The sequence below is a fragment of the Ochotona princeps genome, chromosome 6, assembly GCF_030435755.1.
Source record: "Ochotona princeps isolate mOchPri1 chromosome 6, mOchPri1.hap1, whole genome shotgun sequence".
In the NCBI taxonomy this organism is placed as follows: domain Eukaryota; kingdom Metazoa; phylum Chordata; class Mammalia; order Lagomorpha; family Ochotonidae; genus Ochotona; species Ochotona princeps.
This window is the reverse complement of record NC_080837.1, coordinates 30,603,312-30,622,913: the sequence shown is the minus strand read 5'-3', so window position 1 is coordinate 30,622,913 and position 19,602 is coordinate 30,603,312. Positions and strand designations below refer to the sequence as shown.

Below are 19,602 nucleotides of genomic sequence, written 5' to 3'. Positions count from 1 at the left end.
GAAATCTCTTCCTCTTACAGTCTCATTCTCAGTTAATGATACTGTCATTTACAAAGTCTCAAAGCAGAAGAAACTGATAGGAATCTTTGATCCTGTTTTTTTCCTTAGTATATTTTTCATACATAAACCATGTCACTACTAACTCAAAAGCTATAATGCTTGTTAACTACTGCCTGGTTCAGGCCTTCTTTATCTGGCTGTACATTTTCACTATCTAACATCCTAGCCATTTTGTCACCGGATCCCATCATTGTCTAATTGGCTTTGTGTTATCCTAGACCATCACTCCTTCATTTAGTATAGCTGAGTCCTCAATAATCCAGGCCTTACCTGTCTCAGTCCTGTCTCATGGTGTCCACGCTCAGTGTAGCTCTGAATCCTACCCGTTGACTTAAGTTACAACATATCCTACACTGCAGCACACACTCATCTTTTGGAATGAGATGCATTTTCCTCCTTTTCCCTTTAAATTTCTACTCATCTTTGATAATCATCCTTAAATGGCAGGCTCTTTATGAAAGTCTTCCCTGATTTTCTTGCGAGGCATTCAGTAATACAAACTCCCACAGCAATTTTTTACATATACAGTTGAAAAACCATTGCTTTTCATTCACTGTTCTACCCCATCTTAGCCCTCCGACTCCCACTCTAGTACATCTGTGTCCCTCAAGTGGGTGTGCAGTGAGCTTTACAAACAGGAGGGAATCTGTCTAATGAAAATTGTCACAAATACACTTAAGTATGAAAAGAAAATCAACAATAGATTTTTTTCTTAAATTTCGAATGCATTTTAATGGAAGTATAGTGGATAATGATAAGTTCAGAGGTGGAGACAGAGAACAGTATGTCTCTATGAATACAGTACAAGGATGGACTCCCAGTGAAATGGCTGATAACGTCCTAACAGTTGGATGTTGGACTCTCCAACACTGTCTATGCCTACATTGTTGGGAGACACCTCAGTGGCAGCATGATGGATTTATGAAAGTTCATGAAAGACATCCACTGTAAAACTGGAGGGAAAATCAGTGGGGAGGTGAGGGTACTTGGGAAGGGGAAACCCCAATGCCTATTAAACTGTGTCATAAAACAAAACAAAACAAAACATTTCAAATGCATTTATCTTTTCATTCCCACCAAAAGGCTGCCACGGCTGAGGCTGAGCCAGGCCAAAGCAGGAACTCCATCCAGGTCTCCCTGGGTGCACGGGCCCAAGCACTTGGGTCATCTTAGGTGCGCTACGCAGGAGCTGAATTGGAAGTGCAGCAGTTGGAACTTGCACTAGTGCCCATATGGTATGCCAGCACTACAGGCTGTTGGCTTAACCTGCCACACCACAACACTGGCCTCCACTACTTTACTTTTGTCCATAGGAAGATCATCCGTTACTGTGTCATCTGTACAAACTCACAGCTTTATGCATTTATTGTCATTTTCCCCTGAGACTTGGCACTTCAGTATACACAGAGAATCTATTTTACTTACAAAGCTAGTGCTTTCTCTTTACCTTCTTTAATGAGAACTCTGGCCTTTACATGTTAGGTTTTAGATGGCAACCAGCTATTTAGAAAATTCGCAGATAAGATTAACAGAAGAAGAAAAGGATGAACAGGGGACTAAAAAGAGGAGCATGGCTATAGGGACATGAATCAGAAACTAGATCCCAGAAAGAGAACTTCAAAGTTCAAAGTATTATAAAATTAAAACAAGCAATGTACTAAGCCATAGACTAAAATAAAAATATTAAACATTAAATGTAAATGCTATTTTCAATCTGTTTTTCTTTCTGACTACAATTAGATTTAGCTCAAAGCAAATGCTTTGTAACTAAGTTTTGCTTAGACTGAAAATATTAGAATAAAACTTGTTAGTATTCACTTAGTGATACATCACAAGTATAATACACTGTTTCGGAAATCCTTACGGTCTTTTTGGTCTTTTTAAGATTTCTGAAACTGGTTAAACTCCAGGGTCTCACAGAAAGTCTCAAATATGACCTAATTTTAATGGACACATACACATTTCTACACCAAAACGTTGAACAAAATTTGAATAATAAAAGTAAGAGCAAACAGTAGCATAGATGTCCATACAGAATGATCTGCAACCTGTAAATCGTTTCATTTCAAAGTAATTTAATATGGTACACAACTTACCATATTCCTTTTCATTTACTTCAGAGATGGGCTCAGAAATAACACTGCAGAAGGAGATGGCGCTTGCTGCAGAGGGATTCCGGGAATGCCCCATGTGGTGCGGTACCTTTTTCACGTTCTTTAAGGCCTCCTCTGCCTGTTCTTGTTCCATCGCGGCAACCATATCTTTATATGCCTTCCTCGCTTCTTCAGTGAGTTCAACTAACTTATTGAACAGGTTCTGAAAACAGAAAGATTATGATCAACCCCTTTTTTATTACCTTTATTTTGATCTTTATATATGAGCTTTCTTTTCCATAGAGGTTTTTATAAAATTCTCACAAATGGCTTACTTGAATAGCTGGCAGACAAACAATATCACACTCATCAATAAACATTTATAGGCTGTTCAAGATCAAATAATGAGACATGTCAATAATGCAAAGACAAGGGATTTGCTGCCAAATAATTCACAGTTAAAGGGAAAGAAAGGTACATAAACCACAGCAAAGCAGTAGGGTAAGCTAGGAGAAAAACATGGGCTAATGAGGGAGCATAAATATTAACTTATATTTTCATAGAGTTGGAAGCAGGTGATGGGCAGGAGAGGCTCAGTGGATACGGGAACGTTAGCATACAAGTACGGTGACTGGGAAGGAAGGCACGGGCACTGTAAATACACCAACTAGCACAGCACGGTCTGTCAGTGTCAGCAAAAAGTAACAAAGGATCAACTTCAAAAAAAGTCCTACATTCTGTATTAATATCCTTTTTAGTTTTCAGCTTTATTTCAATAGGAGAGAAATGGGCGTCACAGATGCAAAGTATTCTAACAATTGGCTTAGAAATTTCATTTTCATTTCTTTTTTTTTTAAAGATTTATTCATTTTTACTGAAAAGGCAGATATGCAGGAAGAAAAGGAGATACAGAGGGAAAGAATCTTCCATCTGCTGGTCCACTCCCCATCAGCTGCAATGGCTGGAGTTTAGCCAATCTGAAGTCAGGAGCCAGGAACCTCTTCCGGGTCTCCCATGTAGATACAGGATCCCAAGGCTTTGGGCCATCCTCAAACCTGCTTTCCCAGGTTATGAAGTTGGGAAGTGAAGAAGCTGGGATATGAACCAGCACGGGATACTAGGTCATGCAAGGTGAGGATTAACCACTAGGCTATTGCACCGAGCTCAGAATTTCATTTTCTAAAGGAGAAGTTCCTTCCACTTAAAGGGTTCTTTTCTCTCTTGACTTTAGGTAGCATAATAATATACCCATCAAAGAAGCAAAAGATATTGTTTTACATTACATAATACTGGATCTTTTTAGCCAGGATATCATCAACTACTACCTATTTGAGCCAGAAAAAAAATGTACAAGTTTTTCAAGTTGCTGTAAGATTAATCTATGCAAATTTTTCACTACTAATAAAGGAAATATAATAGCCAAGAATTTTCCATTGATTCTCGCAGAGTCATCACTCCTTTAAATGCGTGAAGATAATACTAGCCTGTTTCAACAGGGGGATGTGTGAAGGATTAGTGTTTCTTACCTCAGCACCGAAGTAATTGAAGATTCCCACTACACTAACAGGAACTAGCTTGTTCACACAGCGCCCTAGAGCTTTTCTTCCAAGGGCAAACACAAAAGGAATTTCTTGTTCTCGTGCCATGGCTATAACATTATACAGAGCCTCATCCAAACCACCTGAGAAAAATCAATCCACACACACAGAGGTTTCATTTAGTTATTTCCTAAGTGGAGCTAACAGAGCATGCCATAGTGAAAGCACAAAACCCTGCAGTAAAGAATTTTATGAATGCTAGTAGCACTTACACTGTTAACACACACTCTAAGTGACCTTGTCTCTCAGAAATGGAGATACTTGTTCTCCTTCTCCCCAGTTAAATTCTAAATTCTTTCAAGCACAGTAATTTCGTTTCTTCATGCAAATTAACAAAGCAGAAATCAAATTTCAATTCAAAATTTATTATAAATAAGTTAATTAAAATTTTTAATAGCCAGTAATTCCTTTGTTCAATGTTTTGGGTCTGACAGGGACCTGTCACAGTGCAGACAGATAATACATATGGTTCAGCTGGTCTCAACTCCCTGCGCTTGTGTCTAATAACAACACTAGAAGCTTGTACCTATGCCAATCACCCAAACGGCTCTTCCACCAAAAAGGACAAGCAAGGACACAGACACGGGAAAAAGTGCTTCACCCAGAGTACATGCATCTTGATCCATGCAATCGCTGGCTTCTGAGAAATCTCCAACAGAAGCAGAGAACGTCACCTGCTTGTCTAATTTTTTTTAAGAGTTTAACATTTTTAAAATTTATTATTTGATAAACAATACAGACAAGGGGGAGAGACAGAATGAAAAGAGAGAGATCTTCCATCCACTGGTTCACTCCCCAAATGGCCACAATGGCTAGGTGAAATTCAGGAGCCTGGAGCACCTTTTGGGTTTCCCACACGGGTGCAAAGCCCAAGCTCTTAGGCTATCTTAGGCTATTTCCCAGGCACATTAGCTGGGAGCAACACTGAAGCAGAGTAGCTAAGACTCTAACAAGCTCTCATATGAGATAGCAGTGTCTCGGGTGGAGGCTGGCCCTGTCTAAGTCTTTTCAAGAGGAAAGAAACATGAAACAAGCTAATATTAAAATTTTTTAAACAGGAAATATGTAGAAATAAAGAAATGCCACAAGTGGCTCCCACTAGGACCTCAATAGGAGGGACATTCTGCAGATCCGATCAAAACTCTACACTAGTGTTCATACAAGAGCATTTTCTGTACAGTCCAATCTCAGCTACATTACTTTCAGTACTGAATTTTTTCCTTTTTTCATCCTGTAGAATTTGCTTTATATCTATACTCCATTGAGAAAGATATATGGGTTCCACTTTAAAATTGTATATAGGGCCCGGGCGGCGTGGCCTAGCGGCTAAAGTCCTCGCCTTGGGGACCCCCCCGGGATCCCATATGGGCGCCGGTTCTGGTCCCGGCAGCTCCGCTTCCCATCCAGCTCCCTGCTTGTGGCCTGGGAAGGCAGTCGAGGACGGCCCAATGCATTGGGACACTGCACCCACGTGGGAGACCTGGAAGAGGTTCCAGGTTCCCGGCATCGGATCGGCGCACATAGGCCCGCTGCGGCTCACTTGGGGAGTGAAACATCGGATGGAAGATCTTCCTCTCTGTCTCTCCTCCTCTGTGTATATCTGGCTGTAATAAAAACGAATAAATCTTTAAAAAAAAATTGTATATATTCTACAATTTTACTAAATAAACACCAAGGGGCTGGCCAGCATCCCAAAAGGGTGCTGGTTTGTGTCTAGGCTGCTCCACTTTTGATCCAGCTCCCTGCTTAATGGCTTGGGAAGGCAGCAGAGCATGGCCAAAGTCCTTGAGTCCCTGCAACCACGTGGGAGACCCAGAAGAAGCTCCTGGCTCCTGACTTCAGATCAGGAGAGCTCCAACCACTGTGGCCATTTTGTAGGTGAACCATCATATGGAAGATTTCTCTCTCTGTCTCTCTTTCCCTCCCTCTCTTTCTTTGTAATTCACTCAAGTAAAATAAATCAATCTTTAAACAAAAATAAAACATTTCAAAAGCATCAAGTGTATACCTTTTGACTGGATTTTTTCACAGTTTGGAGAAATTATAACACATTTGATCTTGTTTAACTTCATGTGCTTGGTAACCTCCCTTAGACCCATAACCAGCCGTCTTCTTGCTTTGGCTCTCACAGGATCCTTCTGATAGATACGTTCCTGGAAACTGACAAGCTCTTGGAGAAGAAGAGTCACACATTCATCAATCTCTTTGCAAAGAACCTGATTACAATACCTGGAAAGGAAAACAAAAACAGATTAACTCATTCTAACATTTTTCTATAAAAATTATTAAAAATTAGGAAAATTCAACTAAGAGAAAACATATCCAGGGAGAGCCGAGATAATTTCTAGTCTAGTAACAACAACACAAAAGCACATTTCTACTTCCAAGTTATGCAACAGAAAAACCTTTCCTTCATTAGTGCAAAAAAAAAAAAAAAATTATGAGGGAAACTCTTACATGAAAACTACTTAAATAAAGTACAAAACTACTTCAGAAGACATAAATGGGTAAACTAAGGAAACGTTAATTGTCATAAGGTATGCAAAATTAAGGGATGCGATAAAAAATAATTTTCTTCATTCTTTTTTTCTTTCAAGCTGCTTACTTCATTCATATGTAACATTTTATTTTCCAAGTGTTTAATTTGTTCCACATCTGCTATTTGATACTTAATTAACTTTTCGAAATTAAGCAAGAAGCATTTGCTCAAAAGCAATGGTATAAGGAAAAGCAACATATAAATCATTTGGACTCACACAGATTATACTAGTATACATCACTTAAAATATTTTATTTATTATTCTTGCTTATTTGAGGGGTAGACACATAGAGCAAGAGAGAATTCATGTCTGCTGGTTCACTCCACAAAAGCCCACTCTAGCCAGGTCTGCGACATGCCACATGCAAGAACTGGGAACTAAGTAAACACTCCCAAATGCCCAATGCGCACCTGTCCTGAGTCATTACTTTCTGCTTCCTGAGATGCACATTAACAGGAAACTATCATATTGGGAACAGGGCCAACTTGGATCCAGAAATTCCTGATATGAGATGTGGGTGTCTCAAACGACAAACTGCAAACACTTGCTCCATATGTCATTTTAAAGTTCAAATTAACTTATCGACACAAATGTTAAAATTCTTCACAACAATAACTTGTACTTTAAGGTTATTCATAGAACACTGTATTTTGTGATCCTCTATCTCAATTCTAAAACTTTAAATATTTGCTTAAAAACAAATAGCTTGGGCCTGGTGCAGTAGCCTAGTGGCTAACGTTCTTGCCTTGCATGTGCACAGATCCCATAGGGGCACCAGTTCTAATCCCGGCAGCCCTGCTTCCCATCCAGGTCCCTGCTTGTGGCCTGGGAAAGCAGTCGAGGATGGCCCAAAGCCTTGGGACCCTGTACCCGCGTGGGAGACCCAAAGAGGTTCCTGGCTCCTGGCTTCAGATATCAGCAAAGATCCGGCCATTGCGACCCCTTGGGGAGTGAATGAACGGGTGGAAGATCTTCCTTTGTCTCTCCTCCTCTCTGTAATCTGACGTTCAAATAGAAAAATAAATAAATCTTTGGGAAAAAAAACCACCACCACCAACAACAACAACAAAATCAATAGCTTGTGTAACATATTCTTAGATACCTGGTATTAACTACCTGCAGAAGTTTTAACATAAACAAAAATAGGGGCAAAACTCACATTATCACTTCCTAAAATTTCTTTATTTATTGTATATGTTTGAGAAGAGAGACAGACAGGCAAGGATCACATCCATTGATGCATTCCTCAAATGCCAAAATAGCCAAGACTGGAGTCAGACCGAAGCCAGAAGCTTGGAACACAATCCTAATCTCTTTTATTGGTTGCAGGACCAAAGTATTTGAACTGTTACCTAATGACAGGAAGCTGGAATTGAGAGGGAAGCTTTTTCTCGAACCCAAGCACTGGGGTGTGGGCTGCAGGTGTCTCAAGCAGTAGCTTAATTGCTTGACCAAATGCCTGCCCCATTTTGAAAATAAGATGAGAGGGGTAAAGCTGCCAGGGTTAAAACGCTGATACCCAGAGACTATGTTTACTATCAAATCACTTTAATAAGGACACGAACAAAAAGCAATACTTTAAGTAAAACAAAATCAATTATGAAAACAAAACCTAAAAGAACTTAAACTTTTTCGACTTTGCTCAATTTACCAAGTAATAATAAATTCAAAATGAAGATCCCTATAGTAGTCACCCCTAAAAAATAAGATACTTGGGGCCCAGCGCGATGGTGTAGCAGTTAAAGGCCTCGCCTTGAACGCGCCGGGATCCCATATGTACGCCAGTTCTAAGCCCGGTGGCCCCACTTCCCATCCAGCTCCCTGCTTGTGGCCTGAGAAAGCAGTCGAGGATGGCCCAAAGCCTTGAGACCCTGCACCCGTGTACCTGGAGGAAGATCCTGGTTCCTGGCTTCAGAATGGCTTAGTTTCGGCTGTTGCGTCCACTTGGGGAGTGAACCATCAGACAGAGGATCTTCCTTTCTGTCTCTCCTCCTCTCTCTATATATGCCTTTCCAATAAAAATAAATAAATATTAAAAAAAAAATACTTACTCTCTAAATCTTTTGCTGTGGATTTTGGTTATTGTTGAAGATGCCATTGGACTGCCAATCCCAGAACTGGCTGGAGAGCCTTGTGACACAGGAGTCATACAGTACGGAGAGTTCTGACTTGCTGGAGAAAGTGATGCATCACTAGGCATGCTCAGTCCAGCGTCTACAGAGAAGTGGGAGATAGAAAAGAATTCAGAAACTTCAAATGATGAAAAGTTCTAGACTGATAAACACAATTTGAAATGACAGTTGTCTTTTGGGTACTTCTCAACTTTCTGGAAGCTAACAGGTTCAGCATCACTCATATCACAAATAACATGTCTCATACACTACAAAAATGTTATGCTTCTATTACCTACTAAAATACAGTCTTTAAAAAATTCAAGCATAGCCTGTGTCTACAGAAGATAAAGCAAAAGACCAAATAACCTAAAACTTGTTTTACTGCAGAATTAAAAGAATAAAGAAGTGCACTTCTTTACAGATCATATCACTACTTTCCTTGCTTTCAATTTCCACCTATTGCTTAGGAATTTTTTATCATCTAAAAAGTCTCAGTGTTGCTAACAATACATTTTCTCCATGCCATTCCTAATTCTTGGGCATAATACCATTTCTCTTTTATCCATTTTTGGTTCTGTCCTGAGAGCCATGTTTTCAGAATTTTTCTCTTGACTTTACTATCCCCTCATTCATTTTCCATATTCCTTCATCACTATTTCTTTTCTAAACAGCTGAACCCAGGATGGGAATCCATATTTATATATCTAACTCATTAACCAGAAAAATCACACATATATCTTATCTCCCTACTATACTGTAAGCGTTTCGTGATACCAGGATCTGTATATTAAGTTTATATTCACCAACCTCACTACTCCCATTCTTATTACTAAACACAATTAGTGGGTATTCAACAAGAATTTCCTGGATGAAAGGATGGATCGATGGACAGATACACCTAAATACATGAGAAAGAGGATTTCTAACAAAATCTGCCTAAGTGAACAATCCTTAGAAGAAATTTTTTCCCTAAAAGTAATTGAACCCTATTGCTTAATCTATGTATCAATCAGATTTAAAGGTGTTATCAAAAGGTGAAGAATAATACATAACAAAACAGCAGAAAAACCTCCCTTTTGTTGTATTACAAATACTTAAAGAAAGGCATGGTTTCGTCAAGTTATTAGTATCTTACACTGCCCACTTCATGTGGGTAACTAAATTTTACTGACCAACTAGACTCTGCTTTACACCCCTCTTTGCATTATGGCATACGTACTAATCCCCTGAAACCAAAAAAGAGCATTAACAAATTATGACTCAATAAATATAAAAGCTACAAGTAAAGATAATTGAATATAAGACAAAAAATGAAAGGTTCTGAAAGTTTACTAAAATTGGGGATTTTTAGCTCCCAAAATGTTATGGATCTACTGCCTAACACCTACACACTCACTTTGCCGTTTCAAAAGAAATCACTCTCAACAATAAAGAAATTTATGTCAAATCTGCAGCACATCCTCCTTTGAACAAAAATAAAGCCTAAGCAGCGTTGGTTTAATTAATCAACCAAAACACTCCAGACCACTCTGTGAAGGGAGGGGAAAGGAAACCTCCTTACCTTCCTGGGAAACAATCTCCTGTGGCAAATCATCAATAAAATCTAAGTGCATTTCTGTTGGTTCCTCTGATCCCAAAGGATTATGGTCCACAGTTAAACGCCCCTTCTTTTCCTCTCTTTCTTTCAAAATAACCTAAAAGTCAGTATACCAGGTCTTTAATTACTTATCAGTTCTTAACTATGTGTTGAATGATTATAATGCACACTATCACACAGGTATAACAGTTCATTTAGACGTACATATGAGGATATTCCTTGGTTATGAATTTAACTGGTTATATAAAAGTTCAGTAAAATGAAATCTACTTTTAGATATTGTTAAACGAAAGACTTTGAACACAAATAAAGAGGCAATTATATTGTAGAATATACAGCTATCAAACAATATCTACTATAATTTTTAAATCCAGGATACCAAATTATACTTTCCTAAAAATATAAGAGTTTGGAAACCATATCACACAGTTATAATATTTTACAATTTTTAATTATTTGGTCATGAATTATATTATTCTGTTACAATAATCCATTACATATACAGAATGCACTGAAATGCAAATGCAGGGTTTCTAAATCTTATGAGTCCAAGGATTTGATATGTAACTCGTCATCTTCAAGATGCATGCCTAGGAATGCTGCACAATAAGAGTTTGGCTAAAACACCACAATTATCCCCCACACCCAGTTGAAAAAGAGAGAGAAAGAAAAGAAAGACAGATGAACCTGGCACAGTAGTTCAGTGACTAAAATGCTTGCCTTCCATGTGCAGAGATCCCATATGGGCACCAGTTCTAATCCCAGCTGCTCTACTTCCCATCCAGCTCTCTGCCTGTGGCCTGGGAAAGCAGCTAAAAACAGCCCAAAGTTTTGTGACCCTGCACTCGCATGGGAGACCCAGAAGAGGCTCCTGGCTCCTGGCTTCAGATCAGCACAGCTCCGGCCTTTGTGGCCACTTGGGCAGTGAATCAATGGACGAAAGATCTTTCTCTCTGTCTCTCCTCCTCTCTGAATATCTGAATTTGCAATTAAAAAATAAATCTAAGAGAGAGAGAGAGAGAAAGAAAGAAAGAAAGAACGAACAAACGAACGAACAAGCATGCCTAACTGTTGGTTCTCTCCCCAGATGCCCTAAGGGCAGGACTGGGCTCTGAGAAATTCACTGGAAACTCGATCCAATCTCTCCTGTGACAATTTGAGTCATTATCACTTCATCACAGAGTCTACTGGAGTAAGACAGGAAGAGTTGGGAATCAAACTCAGATACTCCCAAGTGGGACATGGACATCTGAACTGGCAATTTAACCACCAAGACAAATGCCTACCACACCACAGCTATTTCTGCGAAACAAATTAAAACTTTATATGGGGCCCGGCAACGTGGCCTAGCAGCTGAAGTCCTTGCCTTGAACACACCAGGATACCATATGGGCGCTGGTTCTAATCCCAGCAGCTCCACTTCCCATCTAGCTCCCTGCTTGTGGCCTGGGAAAGCAGTCAAAGACAGCCCAATGGTTTGGGATCCTGCACCCATGTGGGAGACCTGGAAGAAGTTCCTGGCTCCTGGCTTTGGACTGGCACAGCACCAGCTGTTGCGCTCACTTGGGGAGTGAATCATTGGAAGGAAGATCTTCTTCTCTGTCTCTCCTTCTGTCTGTATATCTGACTTAGTAACAAAAATAAATAAAACTTTATATGCATCCTGTAAAATAAATCTCCAGATCTTGGCTTACCTTTTTAAGTGCTGTGGGTCGTTTCAGCTTTGTGATTTCCTTCTCCTTTCCTTTTTTTACTTTAGAGGAAGTAATGTCCAAAGAATTAAAGGATGTCAAACAGGGCTGATTTTTGGTGAAAGATTTTCTGTTAGTTGAATCCTTAGAGTGGAATGAAGCAGCAGCCACCACTAAGAATAAACAAGAATATTAATGCTCCAGACAATTCCACATACTTTCAAAATCTCTAAAGTCTATAAAAATACATTTTCTTCCTGCAGAAATGAATACATCTCATAGTAGTAAGTAGTACATAGTTAAGTAATAACCCAAGCAAGGAAAAGCTTTTATCCATCTTGTTAGTCTCTATAGTATAAAGGAGATGGCAACTATGCAACCAGTCAATTTAGAGACCCCAAGTAGGTAGAAATAAGTAGTGGTTGCCTACTACAGCAACAAAAACATGGCAATTCCTTGCAACTGGTCTTCGCTTTATCTTTGAAGTTTATGAAACACTGTACTCTATTCCAATGGAACCTATGGTTCATTCTCATGTAAGATCCACGTGTAGCCTACCCTCCTTCCTCCTTTCACTTGGTCATTAAAGAGTGCTAATTTTCCTCCCTTAGCTGCTGTAATCTTGCGATGACTCAGTAATTTTCTATCCCTCTTATGTCAATACCTTCATTCTCCAGTGCTTACTCAAGTCCTTTCATATTCCTAAACCTCCAATCTCAATGCACTCACTCCAACAGGTCTTTCTTGCCACTTCCCACAAATGTTCTACAATATAAACTGATAAACCAACTTGAAAGGAAGTAGCAGACATCCTCCCCTTTCAAGGTTCACTGATCTCATGTGCTCCTATCCCATATCTTCGGCTACAACCCTTCTCTGATCCTACTCAATAAACTAAAATCTCAGGTAAAAGAAAAAAGGGAGTAAAACAAAACAAAAAGTTCTACCTTTGACTGGCTTCCAAGTCTTCCAGTCAAGGTGAACCACCATTTTGCCCTGTTTTTTTCACTGTTAAAGCCTCTGAAGAGTCATTCATCATCACTTTTCACATCTGGTCTCTACCCTAGCCACTCTTTTAAAACTGTTACTGTCAAAATCACAACTGCCAAACAAAATTAAATCTTCACTCTATTAGTTTTCTTCTGTGCTTGGTACCAGAATATAATCCTTTTGCCTTTTGGGACATGACAGTCTTCTATTTTTCTTTTTCCCACGTTTGTCTTTTCTGGTTCTATTTCCTTTTGTCTTACAACTTTGAGCATCTCACAGGCCTTATCCCTGAACATCTTCTCCTAATCTTTTCCTCCCAACAATCTTATTCCAATCACAATCACCTCCATGGGAAACTCATACACTGCACATTATTTCCTCCATTCCAAACAGGAATCACCAGATCTTCTTGTTAGCATGTCAAAACAACAGGACCAGCATCTGTTCTTCCCAAGAAAGTTCTGCTGTGATACTTCCCTTGATACACCATGACCATGGTGTTTACCACTACAGCACTCCATGTCAAAAGGTATGGAGTCATTTTTCTTTTTTTAAAGATTTCCACATTTACTCACAATCCTTTTTCATTGTTCCCAGACTTCCTTTACAATCAACATTTTCCAATTTAAACACTGGTTATTAGTTTACCCTCATTTCTGTCAAGAATCCTATTCCCTCTTCGTAGCCCAGACCAAATACTACCTTACACGAAAACATTTCTAAGACCTTTCTCCTACGTTCCTGTCAACATAAATCATTGTCTTTTGCAAGGTCATAAATTTTTGCTGTCATTTTTCCTAAGACACTGCTTTTGCTTATTTATGTATTTTGCCTCACTAAATTACATATTATAAACTTGAAAAATGGTGTACCTTAATCATCTCTAATTAGCAGTTCCTGTCACTATGTTTTGCACACAGATATTTGACATGTGTATTTATCAACATTTACTAAAGGAATCATAGTTTTAACAATAAATCATTTGAAAATATCCAATGTTAACTATCTCTTCTCTATATCAGTTTCAATTTACTGAATAATTATAAGGCAGATTTTGGAAGGATTTTCCACATATCACCTCATTTAATCCTTAAGACAATCTTCAAGTCAGTAGTACCATTATTCTTAGTTTAATGTAAGAAATTTTAGCACAGGAAGGTTAAATAACTTAGAGAAAGCATCAAGCAAGAGGATTCAAATCTAGGCAGCTTGATTCCAGGGTTCCTTTTAGCTATCAATCCATGCTGCCTTTCTAAACACTACCATCTCAATTCTATTTCCTGTGGTCTTTCAATCTGATATTACTGCCACTCTCTCCATCTCAAGAACATGCGACTCTAAGGCTTACAATACATTTGAGATTTTTTTTTTAAACTAATAATTACTCAAAGCAAAAATTTATGCTAGGTGGATTAACAAGCTATAGGTTGAAACATTTTGTACACATTTAAATTTATACACTATTACTTGACTTTGTCTACTAAGCAAACATCCCTTCACATGGGAACAGAAGAAATAGAATAAACCTCAATTCTGCCTTTTAGCATCACCACTTTTTAACGGATGCCTTTCCCTTTCCTTTAGCCAATTCCTCAAACAAAGAGTGTACTAGGACTTTAACACTCTAAATCTGACAAGGTTTGTTAAGATAAAAATTCACATTTTAGCAGGAAGTCATGCATGTATATTACACACACACACACACACACACACACACACACACACAATTTGACCAAAACTCCTGTTTGCCATTGGGTTTTTAATTGGGCAATTTAACAGTTAAAAGAGCCACCACATTACTTGTGATTTTTTTTTTTTAACATTTGAAAAAAGAAAAGAAATGTGATTGGTTCAAAATGCATACCAACTGACACTTAAACAGAGTTCTAAAAGACCCTTGGGAACAAGTTATATCCAAAGTTCATTCCAAGAATAGAGAATACCAGGTCCACAGGTACTTGAGCTTGAGTGTGGCAGAAGACAACTAATATGGGGAAGATGGTGTGTGTCGGCAGAGAATTATGATGATGACCAAGGAAAAGAAATAGTAGGATCAGCTTCCACGTGGGCTTAGGACTCTAGCTTCACGCAAAATGAGATGCAGAGCTAATAAAGAGTTATGAGCAGTAGAGTATTACAATCAATCTTGTCTACAATCATGATTTTATATAATCTTGTTGGTATGTTTTCAGATAACCTGAGGACTGGGATAAAGAAAGAAAGCTAGTAGCTAACAGACTGCTACTCAACAGTATGACGATGGAGCTGCTACAGAGGAAGGAAAGACCTGGTGAGCGGTAAGGATTATGGACATGTTGAGAAAGTGGAATAGGCAGGATGTGCAAAGAGAAGAACCTGAACAATTTCAAGCACTAGGGTTTGAACTGACTTAAAATATGTACATATACATTTTGTATATTTTATGTTTGTAGCTAAAAATTTTAACTATCAATAATCAAAATATACTACCAAAGCCAAACAACAAACTACTCATACTAATGTATTACCTGTGTATGACAGCGGTCTGGTATTAGTAATCTGCCGTGCTTTCATTGCTTGCTGCTGTTTTTCCAGAGCAGCTAACATGTCCCCCAAATCTAGCTGCACAGGTGTTTTATTCTTTTTTCCAGCTGCCTTTGATAAAGCTTCCTGTACGGTGAACATGAAAACACTTTTTTTGTTACAGTACAAAAGTGCAGTAAGTTAAGATATTTATCACTCCTCTATCCACATTCCTAAACCTACCAAACAAACTATCACATCTGTTCAAACAATGACTACATACCTGCAATTTCTTTTGCTCCATACTTATTTCTGAGTATTCCTGTGCTGTTGCAAGGGCTGCTGCTAAAGCTTTCTTCTTTTGACTTTTTGCACGTTTAGGAACTGAAGTGGTAATAGGAATTGGAGTCTGAACTATATTGATTGGTGAGTTTTCTGGTAAATCATCCAACTATGACAACCCAAGAAAAACGCTCGTTAGTGATCTCATAAAGTCTAATCACAAGGAAATATGATTGAGAATGTGGGACCTTCTGTACTTTAGCAGGACTAGGGCTTCAAAACAGCCAAACTCAAAATCACAGTGAGATGGTGGGATCAGTTTAGATTGGGAAGTAATGAGACCAAAGACTTTAACAACAGTGGGAGATGCTTGTCTGGAACCCTGACTAAAAGGAAACAAAATAGCTCCACAGCAAAATTTTACAACAATGAGGCAATTCATTCCGTTACAGACCATGTGTCATTTGATTAGTGGCTCTTTTTTTGTCTAGCATAGAACTGTGGATTTCATATGAAAGTGTTTTTGTTTCGGCTATGTTGAAAAGAAATACTAAAGGTAAGTGCTAATCACTACTTCAGTATCAGACACTGCCTCATGTTTTTAAAATTACTTTTAATGTTTCTTTTCAACATAATCATAGTTCGAAAGCATTTTGTTTTGCTTATCTTTTTAAAGAGTCACTTACTACTTTTGCAGAGAGTTTCTGTTGAATATTCTCATCCTTGGTATTTCCATTCTCACTTAGTTCTTGAAACCTATCTTCACCCTGAAAGAGTTTTATATTTTAAGTAAAAAAATGAAGAGTTCAAGGCAAACTTCTAGGAAAAACTTCTTATAATGGTTAATATTTAATTAACAGCTATTTAATTCTTTCCAAGATCCCCCTTGCTGGCAGCATAAAATTAATCAAACTGTTCAAACCTGAAAAACCTTAGAAATGTACTAAACAGCAGCAACAAGAATGAAGATCTACCTCTACACATAACCTCAAGGTGATGAATATGACAAAAATGTATAAAAAATCGACACTAATGAACTTGTTATTAGATTAATACACATAAGCAAAATAATTGAAAAGTTAGCACTTAATATTTACAATTAAGCTGTAGAGTCACATGTTAAAGCATAACAAGTATTGTCAGTGTTTACAAATTGAAAAATTAATGTCTTTATACAGTATTCTCTAAAACAGTTTACGAATAGAATTTGAAAAAGATACCTCAAAGTATAAAGACTCAGAATTTGGGTCAATTCTGTGGGGCTGACTAGAGTTTGCATGCTTATTATCTTGTCTCTTTTGCAAATTTTGTCTTCGTTCTGAGGAAGTACTGTGTCCTCGACATTTGAATCCAACCTAAGCAAATCCCAGCGGGGAAAAAGATATTGTATTATTTTTAGGTGAGTATTTTAATGAAGCATAACATATTTGCAGAAAGCATATAAAAGTGCTACAACAATGAATTTTCATCAAGCAGATAATTTATTTATAAAAGTCAAAATTGATATGAAAAGGTAATTTTGAAGAAAATACAAAAATGTGACAATTAGTGTACATATTCTTTTCTGTACATGAACATTTCCTAAGTAAGTAATACTGAAGCAAGCCAGATTGTCAATGGATGAATAATTAAACTAAATGCACTATATCCTCTAGCATGATCATCAGCTGCAAAATAAATGAACTGCTGATAAACCCAACAATCTGAATGCATTGCCCAAGAGCCACATGAATTTAAAAAAAAAAAAAAAGGAAACAACCAATCCCAAGGAGTATAAATTACACACATACAAAGTTTTTGAAACAACAAATATTTAGACAAAAGGAGGCTAATTGACTGGATTGCAGGGATTAAGGAATGGCTGGTACAGAATAAAAAGTCATTGCTATAGAAAGCACCACATGAGGGGACACTGTGATTGATCTGTTCTGTATCTTAATTTTCTGCATGTTAATATGTGTGATGTGATGTTGTACTACAAGATGCTACCTCTGAGGAAGCCTCCCCGTTACTTTTGTATTCAACTGCTAAAAGTCTTCTGACATCTTTAACTTAAAAACACATACTGTATGGACTGACAAATCGCCATGCCACTATGCAATAGTCTGCCTACTTGTCCATGGAATGGCCTCTCCTTCAGGCTGTACTCCCCCACACTGGGGACTAGAGGTTGATACTGTATAATCGCTCCCCTGGCTATGGATACAAAATGAATGTAGACATATCTTTTTCCCACCTTTCACCTCTGCTTATGCCAACCCTGAATATGTTGCTGTGATTTTTATCACCTATTAAATAAATGTGAATAAAAAAAAAAGGGCAGAATTCTTAAGGAAAACCATTAAATAAAAATCTCATTTCCAAGAAAAGATTTAAGAAAACAAAATTTTCAATTACATGAAGTATTAGTGTTCTATGTTATACATTGAATTTGTTTGTTCCCCAAAATTCTTACTTTGAAATTCTAATATTCAACATGACACTACCAGAAATTGGACCTTCGGATGAATAAGTCATGAGTATGAGGCACCACTGACAGAAGCAGTCATTTTACTAAAACAGACTCCAGGGTCCGGCACAGTAGCCCAGGAGCTACAGGCCTCGCCTTGTAAGCACTAGGATCCCATATGGGCACCAGTTCGTACCCCAGCAGCCTCGCTTTCCATCCAGCTCCCTGCTTGCAGCCTGGAAAAGTAGTTGAAGACGGCCCAAAGCCTTGGGACCCTGCACACGCATAGGAGACCCAGACGAGGCTCCTGGTTCAGGGCTTCTGGCTTTGAACTGGTGCAGCTCTAGCCGGCCGTCGTGGCCACTTGGGGAGTGGGTCGTCAACTAATGGACAACCTTCCGCTCTGTATATCTAACTTTCCAATAAAAAATAAAATAAACCTTTAAAAAGAAAAGTTGAGGGCCCGGTGGCTTGGCCTAGCAGCTGAACTCCTGGCCTTGAACACGCCAGGATCCCATATGGGTGACGGTTCTAGTCCTGGCAGCTCCACTTCCCATCCAGCTCCGTTTGTGGCCTGGGAAAGCAGTCGAGGATGGCCCAAAGCTTGGGACCCTGCACCCACGTAGGAGACCTGGAAGAGGTTCCTGGCTCCTGGCTTCAGATCGGCGCAGTACGGTCCATTGCAGCTCACTTGGGGAGTGAATCATGGGACAGAAGCTCTTCCTCTCTATCTCTCCTCCTCTCTGTATATCTGACTTTGTAATAAAAATAAATAAATCTTAAAAAAAAAAGTTGAAAAAGCCCTATTTGTGGTTTCATGGAAATGATATAAATGTCTCTGAGATACATCACTGAGTATTAAAAAACGTAGGTTTGGACACCAGGGAGAAAGTAATAGGTGTGGGAGAATCAAGATGGTGGAATAGGGTAAGGACACGTTTAAACAGATGGAAAAACATTTAATCAGGATGAAGCAGAGAAGACATATTCCATAAAATAGGAAAAGACAGAACAACAGCAGAGGGGTACCTGGAGGCTGACAGACACAGAAAAGCAGCGGACACAACAGTGTGGTGTTGCAGTGACTGATACTCCAGTGGCATTCAGCTAACGGCCATCTGAACTCCACCAGCAGCCGAAACGCCACCAGCAACCAGGTGGGAAGGGACTTTCACTGGGAGCTTGAGACGTAAACCAGGAGAAAGAACTGTCCATCCTGCTGGTCCGTTTGATTTGACCAGGAGCAGAGACAGAGCAGCAGATCCCAGATGGGCAGTGCAAGAACAGGGTGGATTTCACAGCCCAGTCAGCCCCCTAGAGCCAAATTGGATGTCATTTTGCATAAGGAGGCAAAGGCAAGGGAAAGGACTGAGCAGACGCTGAGCTGGGAGTGAACTCATTTCTGACCCAGTAAACTGCAGCAATGTGGCATTCTACAGGTTCCACCCAAGACAGGTCTGGGTAGCCCTCAGACCTGATGGCCAGCAGATCAAGAACTGAAGTAGTGGTACATCAGGCGTCATTTTGTACACTGTGGCAATAGCTTTAGGACTGCAGGGGACAACAGTGAACTGCGCATGTGCTGAGCTCATGAGAACTCACTGAGTTCCATGGATTGCACTGGTCCCGCAGGAAAATAATACCAACTATGGCATTGTACAGGTCAAAATAGGTCCGTGTGGCACG

General features: G+C 39.0%; 1 protein-coding gene across 2 annotated transcripts in view; it reads right to left on the bottom strand.

The window, feature by feature from the left end:
- SECISBP2L (SECIS binding protein 2 like) overlaps positions 1–19,602 on the bottom strand; it is a 44,886-nt gene that overhangs the window by 2,460 nt on the left and 22,824 nt on the right. For both annotated transcript variants that reach the window (XM_058665884.1, XM_058665882.1), the window contains exons 8-17: positions 16,688–16,822; positions 16,154–16,234; positions 15,469–15,636; positions 15,191–15,332; positions 11,697–11,866; positions 9,967–10,099; positions 8,343–8,505; positions 5,760–5,980; positions 3,680–3,834; positions 2,157–2,376 (exon numbers count right to left, since the gene is read on the bottom strand). In XM_058665884.1, coding sequence (XP_058521867.1) covers positions 2,157–2,376; positions 3,680–3,834; positions 5,760–5,980; positions 8,343–8,505; positions 9,967–10,099; positions 11,697–11,866; positions 15,191–15,332; positions 15,469–15,636; positions 16,154–16,234; positions 16,688–16,822 — 1,588 coding nt within the window. The remainder of the gene's footprint in view (positions 1–2,156; positions 2,377–3,679; positions 3,835–5,759; positions 5,981–8,342; positions 8,506–9,966; positions 10,100–11,696; positions 11,867–15,190; positions 15,333–15,468; positions 15,637–16,153; positions 16,235–16,687; positions 16,823–19,602) is intronic.